General features: G+C 38.6%; 1 protein-coding gene across 1 annotated transcript in view; it reads left to right on the plus strand.

Moving 5' to 3' along the window:
- TEK (TEK receptor tyrosine kinase) overlaps nucleotides 1-16,806 on the plus strand; it is a 37,178-nt gene continuing 20,372 nt past the window's right edge. Inside the window, exons 1-3 of the mRNA XM_017816463.1 lie at nucleotides 1-453; nucleotides 10,961-11,272; nucleotides 16,342-16,452. Of these exons, the coding sequence (XP_017671952.1) occupies nucleotides 402-453; nucleotides 10,961-11,272; nucleotides 16,342-16,452 (475 nt within the window). The 5' untranslated portion in view covers nucleotides 1-401. The remainder of the gene's footprint in view (nucleotides 454-10,960; nucleotides 11,273-16,341; nucleotides 16,453-16,806) is intronic.

Genomic DNA, 16,806 nt, shown 5'->3' on the forward strand with positions numbered 1-16,806 from the left:
TCTCGCACTCTCCCGCCTACTGGAGGATTCCATCATTGTTCCTATTCTGCTGACTGTGACCAACAGCAGTCCCCCGCTTCTCCAGCAGCTCCAGATAATTGTTTTGATGTATTGCTGGATGGATGGGATTTGCACTGCCTTGCAGTCCTGCTGATACAAAAATGCCTTTAAGATCCTGCCTTTCCCATCCTAATCTACAAAGGAAACAGGAAAAAGGAACTTAAACTCCCTGTACTCAGACGGCAATGAGACTGTTCCAGCCTGCGCCAGTGCTCTGATTTCTTGCCTGTGACTTGTAAACAGTGTACCATGCAGCACAGGAGGAACTGGTAAAGGTCTACCCCGAGAAAAGGATACTCCATGAGCGACTGCAAGAACTGGATGGATATATTTTGGAAAGCATGGACCCTCTAGCACACCTAGTTCTCTATGGATTCAGCCTGTTGATTTCAGGTAAGCCTTGGCTTTAACAGCTGTAGTGGATCTGTCATGTCTTTTTTGTTTCTTACACAGTGTGCAGGTGAAACGCATGACTCTCTATCCTTTACTCTAGCACTTCACTGATTTAAGTGCTCATGCTTGTTTCAGTGAGTCCACTTCTCTCTGTGCAGAGCCTTCACTGTGAGTGAGGGCAGGACTGTGGCCAAGCTATTGGGGATGATTTAGCTACATGTAGAATACAGTGCTATGCTTTTAACTGTTGAAATCATTTGTTGACACATACTCATGTTGCAACAAGGTTTCTTTTCTGTCTAAAGGTATTAACATTTTCATACAGCTCATAACTTTGAAATCATTGGTGTCTTTCCCTAAGAAATCTGTTCTAAATACAGATTAAATGTCACCTTTTTCTGTGACTGACTTTACGAACTAGCCGTGCTATTGATGTGTCTAGGTGTTCCAGTATCTGATAAGATTCCACAACTGGAATTTAGATGAAAGTCAGTGGATGAAAGAGGAAAAAAAAATGCACATTATACAAGATCAATTAAAAACACTTCAAACACAATTAAACAGTGATTCAATATTATCAGCAAACATCATGAGTTCAGCAAGTCAGAAGTCAGTCATAAAAGATATCTGCAGAAACACGAAGATTATACTAATGCAAATTTAGTTTACAGTATTTGTAACATTCGTGTTAGAGATACTTTGCAGAACCTATCGCATGCAGAGTCCTGAGGAAGGCTGCACTCTTGCCATCAAACTTGTAGCTTCTCAGCATTAGAGTATTGCTTTTAAAATCCTCATTTTGATTTTCTAGACAGTTTTTTCTGTAGCGATCTTTCTGTAAAAAAGCAGAACACAACTCATGGCAACCTTAGACTCTTAACACACTCCTAACCATTTAATTGAGATATGCATAGGTTGTTCCATTCCATCTCACAGTAAAAATATAATGTGCTGTAAAACTTCAAATTGAGCTGCAATGAAAACAAGAAAGTACCAAGAAAAGGCAGAATTCCTCATTGCCATGCAACTTGCTTTTCATTTGCTTTACACTTCCCAGACCTTCTTGATTAGCAGCTGTTAACAGTAAAAGTATGAGTCTGAGATGTTACTTTTGTCATCTATAAAAGGCTAGGGATTAATGCAGACAAAAAAAAGGTTTTGTAATCTGTTGAGATCATGTTTGGAAATATTCTTATCTAGCAATTGCTGTAATAGGCTGCATATTTTTTACCAATCCCTCTTTTGTGGCTTCAGTTCCTTGATTGTTTAACTGTGCATCGATTCAACCTATTTAGCCCTCTGATCACTTCCAGCTCTACACTTTTAGGAGATATCTGGTGCTGTAAGCATTATGGATGGAGAAGAAAAGAAAGTCCAGTTACTCCAACTTTTTTTCCTTGTCTCTCCTGTTTCTCTGCGTGGTGACACGTACCTAATTGACAGAGGAAGCAAACATCGTTCTTTAAGTCACAGGTACAGGAGAAACAAAAGCCATCTGCAAGGATTAGCTCCAAAAACGTGGAGAGCACAGACAGCTCAGCACCGAAGAGTTGCCAGTCACTGCATTTTCCACAAGGGCTGACCATCGAGGTGTGTGCTGTAGTCACACCCATCTCAATAGATCTGTCAGCTTTCCCGCTTTTGTTTGAGAATGATATCATGTTTCCTGGGGCGAGCAGTGGAAGACAATGCAAACCCGTTTTCCTCTAGATACTGCAGGCGGAGTTCAGGAAAGCAGGAATGACATTCCCTGAGCAGGGGAGGCTTTACACTCAGCACAGACAGTGAACTGGCTTAACCTTATCCCTGATGATTGTGAGCTTCTCTGGGTGTGTTGCTGGGTAGGCACAAAATCCACTCCACCCTTTTCCAAGGTGAAAAGCACTGCCTCGGCTCTCATTACGAGAAATGGCCTTTGATTTAGTGTCTTTTATTTTTAATAGCAGTACTCCATTTGCAGCTAGAGCTAACGATCCAATTTGGAAGGTGGTGTTCAAAATATACACAAATGCTCACTTTTGCACTGTATATGCTATAGCCAATGTTCAATTAAACTGACAAGGGGTTAAATTTAATCCTGTTGGGATTCTTCAAACTAGACTTAGTATCGCCACATGTTTTTTCTTTTGGTTGATTACACTCCAGTCAGCATTTTGGAGCAGCAAAATGATCCTACATCTCTCCTGAAGTATGGGTTCAAACACCAAGGTCATGGCTAAGTTAAGTTCTGACCAAAGAAGAGCTGCAGACTCACTTATTCCCCTGGAAGCAAGAAAGGAGTGTAACAACTTACTTGTCTTTCACCTCAGACATGCCTTTAACACCCTCAGATCATCTGGAAATCTGTTTGGAGCTTCTCACAGTTAGCTCTCAGAAATGTTCATGTGTGAGCCTTATTTTAGCAAGATGACCACCAGCAGTAAAGAATTTGTGAAAACTGGCAATAATTACTGTCAGTTTCAAGAACATTTCTTTGAATAATTCTGGCAGAAGACAAATATATCGCCAAACGTCTCCGTTCTCCAAGACAGACAGAATCTTCTGTGCTATAGCTTTGCCCTACCAATAGTCTTCTGATTTAGCATTGGAACCATATATGGTAAAAGACTTAAAAGATTATATTAGCCTTTTAAGAAAAGGTAACAGTAGAGTAAGTCAGTGCAGTGGCATTCAGTGGTAGCTCTTTATCACCCTGTTGTTGGTTTTATTTTCTTTGGGATCAGTAGGTGTTGTGAAAAAAATCCCAAATTTTTACCAATATTATGTGACTCATTTTCACATGTAGAAAATTGAAAAGCTTTTAATAGACATTACCAGACATACAAGCACCTTTATAATGCTGTAGGCTTTTAAAAATGACAAGTCAAAATTTTCAGTTGGACTGGAAAATTGTAACAATTCTGGTTCAAAACTTTTTTTCCTCTTGTGAAGCTTGACCAAAAGAAAACCTGTATTAACCTCTAGCTAATGCATGCCTGTGACAGTGAACATGAATATCATTCTTCCCATAATAAAGGGATTAGGCCTGTGTGGGCATCTTCGAATGGGCTGTTGTCAGACCAAAATGGCACCTGAACTTCAAACAGTCTGTCCTACAGCTGCAGGACTGGGGTTTTGAGCTTCCCACAGCCAAAGCAATGGAGGCAAACTGCCCTTGACCTTTTAATCTCAGGTATTTCATAAGTATGACTAGGACGTTTTAATATCTGGTATTCATAACATGACTGGACATTACACTGATGCACAACCTTTCTGACACCTAAATTATCAAACTACTAATGTGAATTACAAGAGAAATTTAAACCTAATTTCATTCTTTGTTCCTGAAGTGTATTTGATCTGTGAGACCCAGCAATTGCCTCTGCCTGCCATACTGCGCCTGGCTCAGACCTAGTGAGAGGTAGAGTTGCTCTCAGAAAGCTGCTGTTCCCAAAGGTCATTTCAACAGCTGGGAATAGTCAGGAGTTAAAAGGCATTACGTCAGACCCAGAGGAATCAAATCTCAAAGGGTGAAATGAAATCACACTACTTTCATAAGTGTTAACATGTGCAATTGTTTTAGATAAAATTTTCATCTCTCTCTCTGTCTCTCTCTATATATACACATATATTGGTTTGGTATTTGGTCATAATTAAGATGGTTGGATGGATTAATTTTTTTGCTGAATGTTCGTTTCAAGGGAAAAATGAAGTTGTAGTGTTTTGCAGAGATTGTCTGATACCCACAAGATTTTTATCTGGAAGGCTTTAGTGTACAGAAGGGAACATAAAAGTCAGAGAGACTGATTGCCACTGAGCAGCTGGCTTTAGGGCAGGGGACAGAGATACTGTTAGGCCTTCATGAGCTCACAATGAGAATTACCTAGGCTGGAACCCTGATCTAGATTTAATATCCAAGATATTTAGTTTAAGATCACAAAGACTTGAGCCTGCTTGGTCTAGACTCATCTCTTAAACACACAAAACCCCTGTTCAGCTTTCTGTGGAAGACCAAGAAGTTATCGTGTTATGAAGGGTGTTGGGTAGGCATAGGAGAAGTGAACCAAAAATGAATGCACCTACTACTTGTGTCAGATGCAAGACCTATTTGAAAAATCTTGAAAATCTTACAGAAACTGCAATGAAGAACTCCAAAGACAGTCTCTACCGTGTGCCAGTAGATAATATTTAGGATGCTGTTTCACTGAAGTTTCAGTGGAGATATAGAGCAAAGAACCACCATGTCTGAACTAGAGACTTTCCTACGAAGAGTTTAAAATGCTGATTGTTTTTTAGGACACAGTTTTGATAACTGTTCTCCAGCTGTTAAACAAGGGTCATATAATAAAGAAGAAAAAAATCTATTAAAATTCTTTTTGTAATTCATCACTAGGAAATTATAAACTCTTTAGGGTATAAAGATATTAGGTATTTACTAAGTTCTGAAAGGATTTTAAAAAGACAGATTCAGAAATAGCATTTCTGTATCCAGAAATGTAAACTTCTTTCTTCAAGGCTGGTATTTTGTTTGCCTGGTATTTATTTACTTTTTGCACTGCCAGCCTGTCTAATGAAGTGTCTTGGTTGATTTCTCCTTCAGAGAGCAACAAGTCTCCCTTGACAGTGCAGTTCGAACTGCACTTTTGATTGTGCTGATGCTTTCCCTTGTGTTATTTCCTGGCTATGCATCAAAGACCTGCCACTGGTCAGGGACTTTAGACTCCTTAGTCACAAAGTGTGCTCAGCACCAGAAACATCTGCCACTGCTTCACTCAGAAAAATCAGTAAGTGGCAAAGGAAGGGTACGCTACTGTAAAGGCAGAAGTGCATCAGAGTATGTCCTTCCAGAAGTCAACACTCACACACACTTCCAGACAGCTAACCTTGTGCACGTTGTATGCACTGATATATCCTATGAAGACTAATGGTTTACCTGTGTTATTTTGCTTACTCCAGCTTGGCACATGCCCACATACAACAAACAGTACACATCTGTAGTATAAATAGTAGCTTCATAAGGCAACTTACAAGGACCAGCCTTGCTATGGACATATGTATTTTGGTGTGCAAATACTTTCTAGATGATAGTACCCGTATTTGCCTGGCTTCAAATCCAACCAGATGCACCTGAACTACAGACTCATTCTACTCAAGCTTTTCCACATTCCTCATTCTTTTTCAGTATTATCTACCATATTGCAGGCTGGTTGTTCAACAAGCCATTTCTGCTGATAGGTTGTTTTGCATTTTACTTGCTTGTGGTCAACCAAGTCTAAGCACAAATCACGAGAAAGTATCTTTCTACATATTGGTTATTTGGTTATTACACACATACATTTAGGCACCATCCCTAGGAAACCCCCAGCCAAGCTGCAGCAGTGTTTCTTTTCTAGCTTTTTCATCTTAAAAGATTGCTTTGATTGGTTATGAAACAACTGACATGTAGAGAGAACAACAAGGCAGTTGCATTTCCTTCAGCTGCTCCAGGTGTACAGAAAGGCGGATAAGCAGATTCCCAGAGAGGCAGCCCTAGTGGCTTTGACAAACTATTTTATTTTTCACACTTGTGCTCCAGTCTTCCAACTGCTGCTAAGTGGAAAAGTGATTTTCTCTCACTAATTTTTCATCTTTTAATAGTTTCACAATACCCTCCCTCCACAATAGTGCTCTATTCCTAAAGGCAAGAGGTCTTCATATTTGAACTGTGAACCATCCCACAGCTGCTCGGTAGCATCATCATGTAAGATACAAACAGTGAGATTCTTTATATGGACAAAAAAATAGTTTTATTGGAAATACTGAGAGGTAGGCTATTTAGCAAGTTAGGTTTGTTCTAAATCAAAACCTTTTTCTTTCAAGCAGAGGGAGTGTTTGGTGTTGTTTAAGAAACTTGAAGGGAAAGGGGTCAATGTCTTTACAATTTGGGACATATGTTTTTACCGGTCTCTAAATGAGTTTTAAATCTTACAGTGAGTGTCCTGTGCAACTGACTGTTTCCCTTCCAGCATAACACCAAAACTAAGTGCAGATTCTATTTTTTCCCTGTTAGTATAGTATCTATATATTTTACATTCATATTCCCAGATACTTAAGAGCAGAAGTAATTTGTGTTACAAGCAATACCGTTAAAAAAAACCCAATCAAACTACCAAAACATTACCTATTATATCACCTTTTATTTTCTTTGCCTCATTCATGAAAAATGGGATGGAATTTACTAGAATTTTCTGCCCTCTCCTTCTCTCTTAAGTATTTAGTACATTAAAAGTATCAGTCTTTCTGCTTGCCTCTTACAACAGGTCTTCTTTTTCCTCTGATACACGCCTAATGCCAAGCGAAAGACTTCCATCTTAGAGTCACTTCAAGCAATTAAGAATAAAGCTCTACAAATATAAGGAAAATAAATACATAATTAGATGTGTAATGTCTAAACAATTTCTTTGTTTCCACTTCTACTTGATACTAACACCTAAAACTTTTACTCAGAACTTTGCATTCTCAAGACACCTTGCAAATACGACCTATGTCCATCTTATGTGTTTTTTGAAGGGCAGTGGAGTATGGTTATCTTGTGATGGACCTAACCACTCTGGCTGCTTGCTATGGTAGAGAAGTGTTAAGCATTCCAGTGTTGAACATTTTTCCAAATAACAGGCAACTTTGCAAAGCCATCACATTATGTAGAAAACACCTAGAATATTCCCATGTTTTCATGGGGACAAGACAAGGGTTAACAGTGTAAGTCTGGAAGTATATGGGCAGGGACTCTCTGAGATGAAAGAACAAATCATAACACTTTTCTCGTTAAGAGTTGCTGTGGGTACTCATCTCTGGCATAAAACTATGTCAGCTGAAAATTGCCCCATTTTCTCACAAACTCTAGTGTCTGGCACCAATTCTGATACAGAGAAGCAATATTTTAATCTTTATCAGAAACTTTCTTGCTCTTCGAGTAGAATTGTGTCTTGACATGGCCTTGACAAAAAGCCCTCTCTAGCTATCTTGTACCCCCTTTAGGAACTGGAAGGCTGCTACAAGATTCTCCCTGGAGTCTTCTCTAGGGTGAACAATACGAACCAGCTCAGCCTTTCCTCACGGGAGAAGTGCTCCAGCCCTCCATCGTCTTGGTGGTCCCACTCTGGACATGCTTCTACAGGTCCATGTCCATTTCATGCTGGCAACCCCAGAGCTGGATGCAGCACTCCAGGTGAAGTCTCACAAAAGCTGAGGGGCAGAATAATCACCCTTGACCTGCTGGCTATGCTTCTTTTGATGCAGTCCAGGGTAGGATTGGCTTTCTGAGCTGTGAGTGCAGAAATTTGTACTAGAGAAGTTATGAAAGATACAGCTGAGTATCTCACAGAAAGAGAGAGGACAATCTTGTAACTAAGAATGGGCTAAGAGGGACTTGTTTCCCTCCATTTATTTTGCTGTCTTGGCTATAGTGCTGTTATTTAAACTTACTGTTTTAGAGAATGCCATTTTCTCTGTGCCGGAAAAGCTCAAAGCACTGCACCACTATGAGTGAGTGTCATAAATACAGGGCAATGAGTCTTCCTTGTGTGGTATCTCCCATTTACAGCTTGGGCCTTTTGCAAGTGCTTTCTCTTCTCAAAATCCATTTGCACACACAGCAAATTGACTTCCTGATAAGGTCAGTTCTTCAAGGACCAGGGCAGGAGTCAAAGAACTTTTTCAAGGCAGCACAGAGGATTGCCCCTGCTAAGAGGCAGTGTGTTTCCTGTCTGTATTTTTCATGCTTTTCTCAGAGAGCTAAATCCTGTTGTCCTTATGTGGTCCTTATATACTCAAAGTCTTCATTAACATCAAGGACACAATTTGCCTAACTTTTGACAGACTAGGCAAATTCCTTTTTAGCAGGCACTGTTGGGTTAGTTTAAGTTGCATTACCATAAAGCCTTCCTATCAACTCCAAGGCCTTAGTCTGCTAGGGTGCTGTTGGTTTTTTGTTTGGTTGGTTTATTTGTTTGTTTTTTTTTTTCCCAAATTACACATAAAACATAGCTTTTCTTAGTGCAAAATATAATTTGGATATATTTTAGCTTTTATTTTAATGTATTCCAGCTGTGAAGCTTTAGCTGCAAAACCATGCATGGCACATGGTTCCATACTTATGCATAGATATAAATTCACTTTGGAGGCAGAAAAGCCTTCTAGTGCTTCTCTGGGAAGACATGAAACTCTGTCTGTGTTCCTTCCGCCTCAGTCAGATGGCTGGGTTACCCTACACTGTTTAATATAACAAAAAACCCCTATATTTAGACAGAGAATCAGAACACTAGCCATTCACCACTGGCTAGATTTTGATTAATTCAGAATCAAAATTATAGATAAGCAGTGAGTCTAACTTTTGGTTACTCTACAACTTTTTTACACGATTTGTATTACTACAAGGAAAGAGGTGTTCTTGAATCTGATTGGATATTGCTTCACTTCATCTTGCATATGGATCGAAGGCAACATGAAAGCTAGTCCTCAAAATTCAGACTTCTCCTGCTGCTTTTTCTCAATGTATTAAAAGGTTGAGACGCAGGGGAAGAAAAAGGTGTAATTTTTACCTTTCAATCTTTGTTGGAAGCCAGAGGAACAGAAAAATGCTATAGAAAATGGAACGTGAGCCCTGGATGAGCAGATATCCTCTGAAGGTCCCCGGCCCCTTGGGTCCATACCTCTGTATCAGAAAGACAAATTGGAAAGGCACTCTGTGACCTGTGGACACTAGGCAGAAACATCAAAATATTCCAGTTCTGATCTCTAACACTCTGCCTGACCTCAACACAGATAATTATATCAAGTCATGGAATTTGGATGCAAATTTGGTTCTGAGTTTCATGAAAGTTTGCAGAAATCAGGATCTTGCAATTTATGGCTTTAAAAATATGTCTACATGGCATGTGATCCTTGCTGATATAAATTGAAGGTGCTCTCAGTGCTGGTGATTGATGAACTGTATCTGCCTTCAGCTGATGCATCAGACCCATAGTAAGAGCACAAGTGTTCCCCATGTAAAACTAAGCACCTTGAGATAAATGCCCTATAAAATTGATGAGTCTGGCCTAATTTCTATCACATATCTCTTTAACTTCATTCAAAGGATTTAGGTTTGGAATGTGCAGCAGGACAAACTGACTTTGCTGACCTACACCTTTATGTAGTATTTACTTTAATGGCCATTGCATCCTTTCCAGAAGGTTTCCTTTCTCCATTATGTAACTGCAAGCTATCTGGGCTGGCACATGAAAGGGTGGTGGCTGTGGAAGACTGGTTGGGTGTGGTGAGTGTCAATGTGCTGTCAAGATACTTCAGTCCCCAGAGTGGTTGCTTGCATTGAAAGCAGAGGAGGACCTCCTCCCTTGGCCCAGAGCACTGCAGAGACACACGCAAAGACTGCAGTCAGCACTAAGACCTTTTGACCTCCCTTATCTAAGACTATACCCCTTCCTTCCCATCAGAGAAACATTTGGAAGCTGAGTGGCATTACATATTAGGTCTCTCTGTGTAAATACAAAATACACTTGTATCCAAAGCAGGAAAATAGATGTGATGAATAAAAGAAATCAATTATTCTTCCTGTTTCAGCTGGAAAAAATGTCACTGTTTCCCTTCTCCTTACCCTGAATTTCAAAAATAAAGGGAAACGCCTATTATTTGCCAATTGTTCATTATAGAAGAACTGTATTTCCCTCCAGCTATTTGCATTTAAACAACTAAAACTGTAGCACTCTACCAGTGGCTGTTTTGATTAGGCTTGTATCTATCATTTTCAAAGGTCTTCCATCTCCATGTATTTCTGGAAGTTCTATAAATCAAAGGCAGTAATTTAGAGTGATTTAAACCTAACCTCACTTAACTGGTGTTGCTGACTTGCTCTTTCTTTTTGAGAAAGTTGCTTTGTGCCATGGTTCTTCCCACTGTCTGTTAGGGCTTCAAATGGTTACCATGTGATTGACTATGAAATCATTAGTTCAAATTCATAAAACAGCTGAAAAAAACCACTACATGCTCCAAGTATTATCAGCTCCTATAACTGAAAGACATAACTGCTTTACATCAATTCATACATATTAAACCCATGTAAAAGACATAAAAGAAACACTATTAAACTGACAACCTTATCATCTGCTGCCCCTGTTACCAGCAAGGCATTGAGGTATTTATGTATTTATGTGCGTGTCTAACTAAACACAGATCTATCTGTTCCTGCAACCCATGGTTTTCTTTGGGCTTCTGCAACAGCTCTTGGAAAAAATTCTACATATTTGCGAGACTTACTGCCTTTTCTGAGAAGAACAAACTCCGTCTGTTTGTGTCATAAAAAGTAAATGCTAATGCCAGTGTAGCAGAATAGTTCATCTATGTTCTTGTTTTGCTCAAGAGCTATGCATGGCACCAGACAGAGAAACCTTGAGTACAGGGTGAAACAGTTTACCTGGCGCTTTGATCATCCACATACTTGAAGTCCACAGTAAATTTTTTTTTTTGTTTGTTTGATGCTTTTTTTCATTAGGTAAAGTGGAAGCAGCACTGGACCTCATACTGATCAATTCCTTCCCTCTGGTGGGCAACTCCGAGACATCACTGATATGTATCAATTCCAAATGGCGTTCCCGTGAGTCTATCACAATCGACCGAGACCAGGAGGATGTGACAAACCAGCACCGGGAACCACTGGAAGTTAATGAAGATTCAAAGAGAGCAGCAGCCAAAACAGTGGTGTGGAAGAGGGAACAGGCCAGGGAAACTATCGGAGCATATTACTGTGAAGGGAAACTCAAGGATGAGGTGACGAGGATACACACCATGAAGATGCCACTGCAAGGTACTGTATGGTGGTCAGATAACTGGTTGATACTAGGTGCTAGTCACTTCCTTGTGGAAGTTAGTCAGACACGACAGGTATTCTGCCTGTATCTGGCTACTGCCAGGAACACAAAATCAGTCAGCAAATAAGGTAAGTATTGGCCTCACTGACCCCCTGGAATAACATATGGCAATTCCTGCAGTGGGTTTTTCACATCCCGGACCCTTGATTCCTAAGCGAGCTTCCATTTTAAAATCTTGATAGGTCTGAAATGCAGATAGCTAAACATCACTATTCTATTTTTCTAAATAAATAGGTAACCTGAGCCTAGAAAATAATTGCTTTGCCTAAGGTCAGCAACACTGGATCTGCACATTCTGTGTCACTGTGAAACAAAAAAAAAAAAAGGATCCATTTCAACACTGAAAAGAAACTCCAGAGAAGTTTTACAAAATCTAAGAGGGTTATTCACAAAAACCCACTACAGATTTCACTATTCACTTGATTTCAGTTTTAAGGCTATGTATGGGAGAAAAAGCAAATATGGCAAGGGAGATAGTCAGATGAAAAGGTGGAATTTCCTAGGTCCAGCACACTACCTGTAAATTACAATTTTTTAATGTGCAAAATTTCTCTTGCTTCGGGACCTCATAAGACATCTGGGACAAGGTTCTAAGCAGAGATCACCATAAACTACAGAAAAGTAAAAGAAATTTTGGGTAATTTTCTGCAGCACATCAAGTTCTCAAAACCGTGACTGTTGTAGATTTTACTGTGCTGCTAATGTTTTGTGCCATGGCAGCTGGTTAGTCAGGTGACTTTACACTTTTAACCTTTCTTTGTAAGGTTTTAGTAAGACCAGTTTTTGTTGTTGATATCTCCTGGAATTAGATAGTAAATTTATAAAAGGAGGTACTTTGATTTTTCAGAGCTGCAGCTAGCTTCTATTTATTTCTTTGAATAGGGGTATGTTGGAAGAAAGGTACATTTTTCTTTGGCTTATGTTTTCTCTGACCAAATGTGGTTTTTGAAGGCTTTGGATTGGTCACCAAGAAAGCTCTGCAGATGCAGACTGACAACTCCATTGTTTCAAAGGAGGCTGCAGTGAGGAGGAGATAAGATAACAGTCCATGGAAAGTCAATATGTGACCTTGCCTGTGGCAGACTGCCAGTGAGCTAAGCACATTTCTGGCTATTCTGTTGTAGAAAAACATGCATGGGTGGAAGAATGTCTTCTGAATCAATCAGTTCTTTGCACTTGGTATCTGTGGACCTAGGAGTAGAGACTTTTAAGTAATCAAACTTTGAAAGCTTCTTATGTGGCAGAAGTTGTTCTAACTAGAAGTAACATTCACACCAGCAGTTGGTAGGTTTCTTTGGTTCATTTCTGGGTTTGAATCTATTTCTCAGGTTTTCTCTGCAAAAGCTTTCACTAACAAAATTTGAACTAGCAAATCCTCAGTGAAGATGTATAATCTAATCAGATTAGATGGGTGAGGAAGAGGTGCATCAGAAATCCTCAAAGCTATTAAAGTGCACAGAAAGAGGAAGAAGAAGTCAAGGAAGGATTGTGAAGTTTGGCAAAGCATTGGTAACTGGAAAACAGACCTCTTTCCACTTTACTGTTGTTGTCTGTATAATTTTTAAAGGCAGAATGCGTTTTTCAACAGCAAAAATTGAGCAAGAGTTGAAATTTGCAGTTTCCCATTAGGGACACAAAAAAATCACGGGAAGAAGGAGCACTTCTGAAAATCCAGCCACTGTTTTGCATCCTCAGGGCAAGAAGTTGCTGAAACACTCACTAAGTGTTAATCATTTGGTTAGCCCCACTGAATTAGTGGAAACTGCCATCTGCCTGATTATATGCATATTATAAGGTATGAAGACAAAGTGAGGATTTTTGGTGTAAACAGGTTCATTTTCCTGATTTATTCTACACATCTGCTATTCTGAAAGTAACAAGTCTATTCTCCTGAATTCTTTATGCTCAATCATTATGGATACCATAATATTCATACACGCAATGAGAAGGAAAAGTTTATGCTTTATCTTTTCATGGGGAGTGGTGCTTATACTGCCTACAGTACATATATATAGAATAGAACACTACAGAGAATAGCCTGTTGTCCATCTAGTCAAATATAATTTATGCAATTTCTCTACAAAATAAATGTTTATTTTCATGCGTATGATTGTATTTTCCCCACAGAAACTCAGACATAGAGTGGGAAAAGAGACAATAATGGAAACGCTAGCAACAGAGCATTATGGCACTTGTCCTGCAGCTCAGTTCGTTATGTCTCTATAAGGCATTGGCACACTCGAGATGTGAGATCGTGTAATACAAGTCACAATCTAAAAATATGTTGGAACTCAGCCCAACAGGGAGTGTGCGTTTCTTTCCACTGCAACAATACCCTGAAGAAAAAGTGTTTTTGTTAAGCCTAACCAAATGCAAAGAAAAAAAAAAATAGGAATACAAAAGTGTAATATCTTGTTAAAACAATTGGTATTGCCTCACTAAATTTGGTCCAAAAAACACTGCAACTAAATCCCTTAGGATCATTTGTAACCAGTAATTTATTTTTGTGAAAGCTGTTGAATTTTTTTTTTCTTATGTAGCTAATGATTTTCACTATGCATTTGTTATTAATAAATAACTTCTAACTTGGGAGCTGACAGTAAGTTGGGATTGCTTGAAGTTTTTGTTTGCCTGTTTCTTATGAGATCTTATTTCATTATTTTCTATTAGAATTCTCTATTTCTTTAAGATATAAGTGCAGATACCAGTGTCTAGGTAAAATGACAAATTCTCAATAGATTCTTATGCATGTACTTAATATCAAGCAGGAAGAGTCCTGCTGAAATCAATTGTATATCATTTACAAAGGAATGAAAACATGTGGCAGAGGCTCAGAGCATAAACAGTAGAACTGCTCAGGGGATGGAAATTCCATTCTGCAAAGAATTGTGAGTTTTCAATAGTTGTCTTATTTCTAATCATAAATAAAACATTAAAATGTCAAAAATTTCAAGGAAATAATATTCTAGAAGAGAAGCTGGCTTGGGCTGATAAAAATGTTTTCATTCTTGTTCGGATTTTCTTTCTTTAATTTTACATCACATAACACAAACATTTTGATTTTTAATTAAAATTCCATTCTGAAATGGGAATAATAAATTGTTCTTTTCTCAAATATTTCAAGAATATTATCCTTCTTTAGCTCCTCAGATTTTACAAAATAGTATCATGGAGGTGCTAACATGAGTTCAGCCTCATACAAACCTTGATTTACCTGCTCATTTTTTACAGCTCTATTGTATATAACATATGACAGAAAGTTAGTTCACAATTTTTTTCTGTGCTTTCTGATCCTACCTCTGTGTATTTCTTTGCCACCAAATTTTGGCCACAGAGTCCAAATTTGCTTTCTGCATTTCCGTTGTTGTGAATCAAAGAATACTTTATCAACAGCTTGGTAAAAATTAACCAAAAAAAGGAGGCATGATTATAGATAAAAGGCAATTTGTGATGAATAAATTGTCTAACAGTTCATACTTACTTGTATATGTGTTCCTTAAACAAATTATTTGTTGTGAAATAAATGCAACTTTAACAGAAATGGAACCTGTGCAAACGCAGAGCTGACTATGAATATGAATGCTCTTCTTCCAGCTGAAGCTCAGGGGGGTCTTCCTGTTGGAAAGGTGCCACTCACCTTGTTAGGGAGGCAGGTGGCAGCAGAAGGAAAAACAGATTGACCTATCTGAGAGGAACTTGCACAGGAGGAACTCTTAAGGCTAAACAGCTTCAGAAACAGAAAGAGCAAAGGGACAGGTGCAAATCAATGCCTCACTCTCCTGAGTGCTCTAAAAGGGGAAGCACAAAGGTGCAACAATTCTCACTCAGGTAAAGAGCTGAAAAGTTTGGAAGTCAACTTCGCCTAAGAAGAGTTTTTTCCCCATATAACATATCAACAGCAGTATGGCATAAACACTCAGAGCTAAAAATGGACTGAAAACCTGAATTTGTCCTCAAAACACTTCACAACTTTCCTTTGGAATTTTCAAAGTAAATGAAAGGAAGCATCCTTAACTTCTAACTTGTTTCAAAGTAATATGGTAATTAAAATCACTATTTCACGGTTTTAAAAAGGCTGTTTCTTGAGATTTTTCTGTCCCTTTTCCAATTATCTTCTGAGAATATTTTTCCACTAGTAATGATAAGGAAAAGTCAGGAATGTTGCGAAAATCCTTCTATCTATTGCTTTCTTTTTTTGTTTAATCAAGAACTATAAACAAATGTGTAGAATAAGCTTTCTGTTTAAGCAGGAAAATGAATTTCAATTTTCGACTGGAAATTTGAAAAATATCACTGATCTAGACAGTCCCTCACATAGAATTTTTATTTTAATTTAGTCACATTTTCAGCTGAGAATATTTTGGTAAAAGTACCACTGTCTATATTATTTTAAAAGTACCACTGTGCCTGTCTATATTATTTTTTTTCATTTGGTTCTTAGTGCAAGCCAACACTCTGTATTTTCAGAGAGCATGGTGAACAAGCGCAAACCTATTCTATCTATGCATCTTCTCCAGACCCTGCATGATTGTGGTCTCCTGAACTATTTTGACAGTCCCACATCATAAAACTTAAATAGAAAAGAACTGAGTCACTCTAGGTATTTTTTTGCCAATGACAGCATGTTCCCTACAATACAATTTCCAGTACTTTATCCAGTCTGCTTTAAAAATGTCTCAAGGGATCAAGAAACTTGGGAAAGTGTTTTACAGCCAGTTAGAGCTCCTAGTTATGAAGTATTTCCAGTTATTCAGCCAAAAGTCCATTATGTTTTCATGCCCCAGGTTCTAGTGGCAATCTGTTGTTTCAGGATATAGGCAGTTCCTCTGTCTTTGCCAAACATAGATTGAGGCTGCTGCTGGTAAAGAATCAGTTTATGCTCTAAAGAAATTTAGATGTCAAAACCTGGGTCAGGGTCATGCTGCAAACCATTCTCAGCTTTCAGGCCAGGGACAAGAAAGTGACAATAACTGCTATTTACCACATGCCTCTGTTCTGTTTTCAGCCTCATTCTACCCAGTGGCATTAACTGTTACAGCAAATAAAGGAGAGCACGTGAATATTTCCTTCATCAGAATGGCATCAAAAGAGGAAGATGCAGTGATCTACAAGAATGGTAATCAATCTTTCTCGTCTTTTCACTTTCCTGCTATCATTGTCTTAGCTAAGTGCCAAGTAACTGTTTTAAAGTTATTGCTGATGCTGCCCATGCTGTGCAACTGTATCAGACATAATTCCTCACACATTTAATGTTCCTAAGGGAGCCATTTCCCACATCCAATATGTTGATCTGATTTGTTTCTCTTTCACCAAAATACCAAATCCTCTGTTTATACCTCTGCTTTGTTTCTTATTTTCCTTTTTGATGTCCTTATACATCTCCTCATATATTTGCCTGGGTTTAGCTTTTGTTTAGGTTTTGTTTTTTTTTTGGTTTTTTTTTTTTTTGGGGGGGGGGTGGGTTTGGTGG

Source organism: Lepidothrix coronata, unplaced genomic scaffold (genome assembly GCF_001604755.1).
Source record: "Lepidothrix coronata isolate B3197 unplaced genomic scaffold, Lepidothrix_coronata-1.0 Scaffold55, whole genome shotgun sequence".
Lineage (NCBI taxonomy): Eukaryota > Metazoa > Chordata > Aves > Passeriformes > Pipridae > Lepidothrix > Lepidothrix coronata.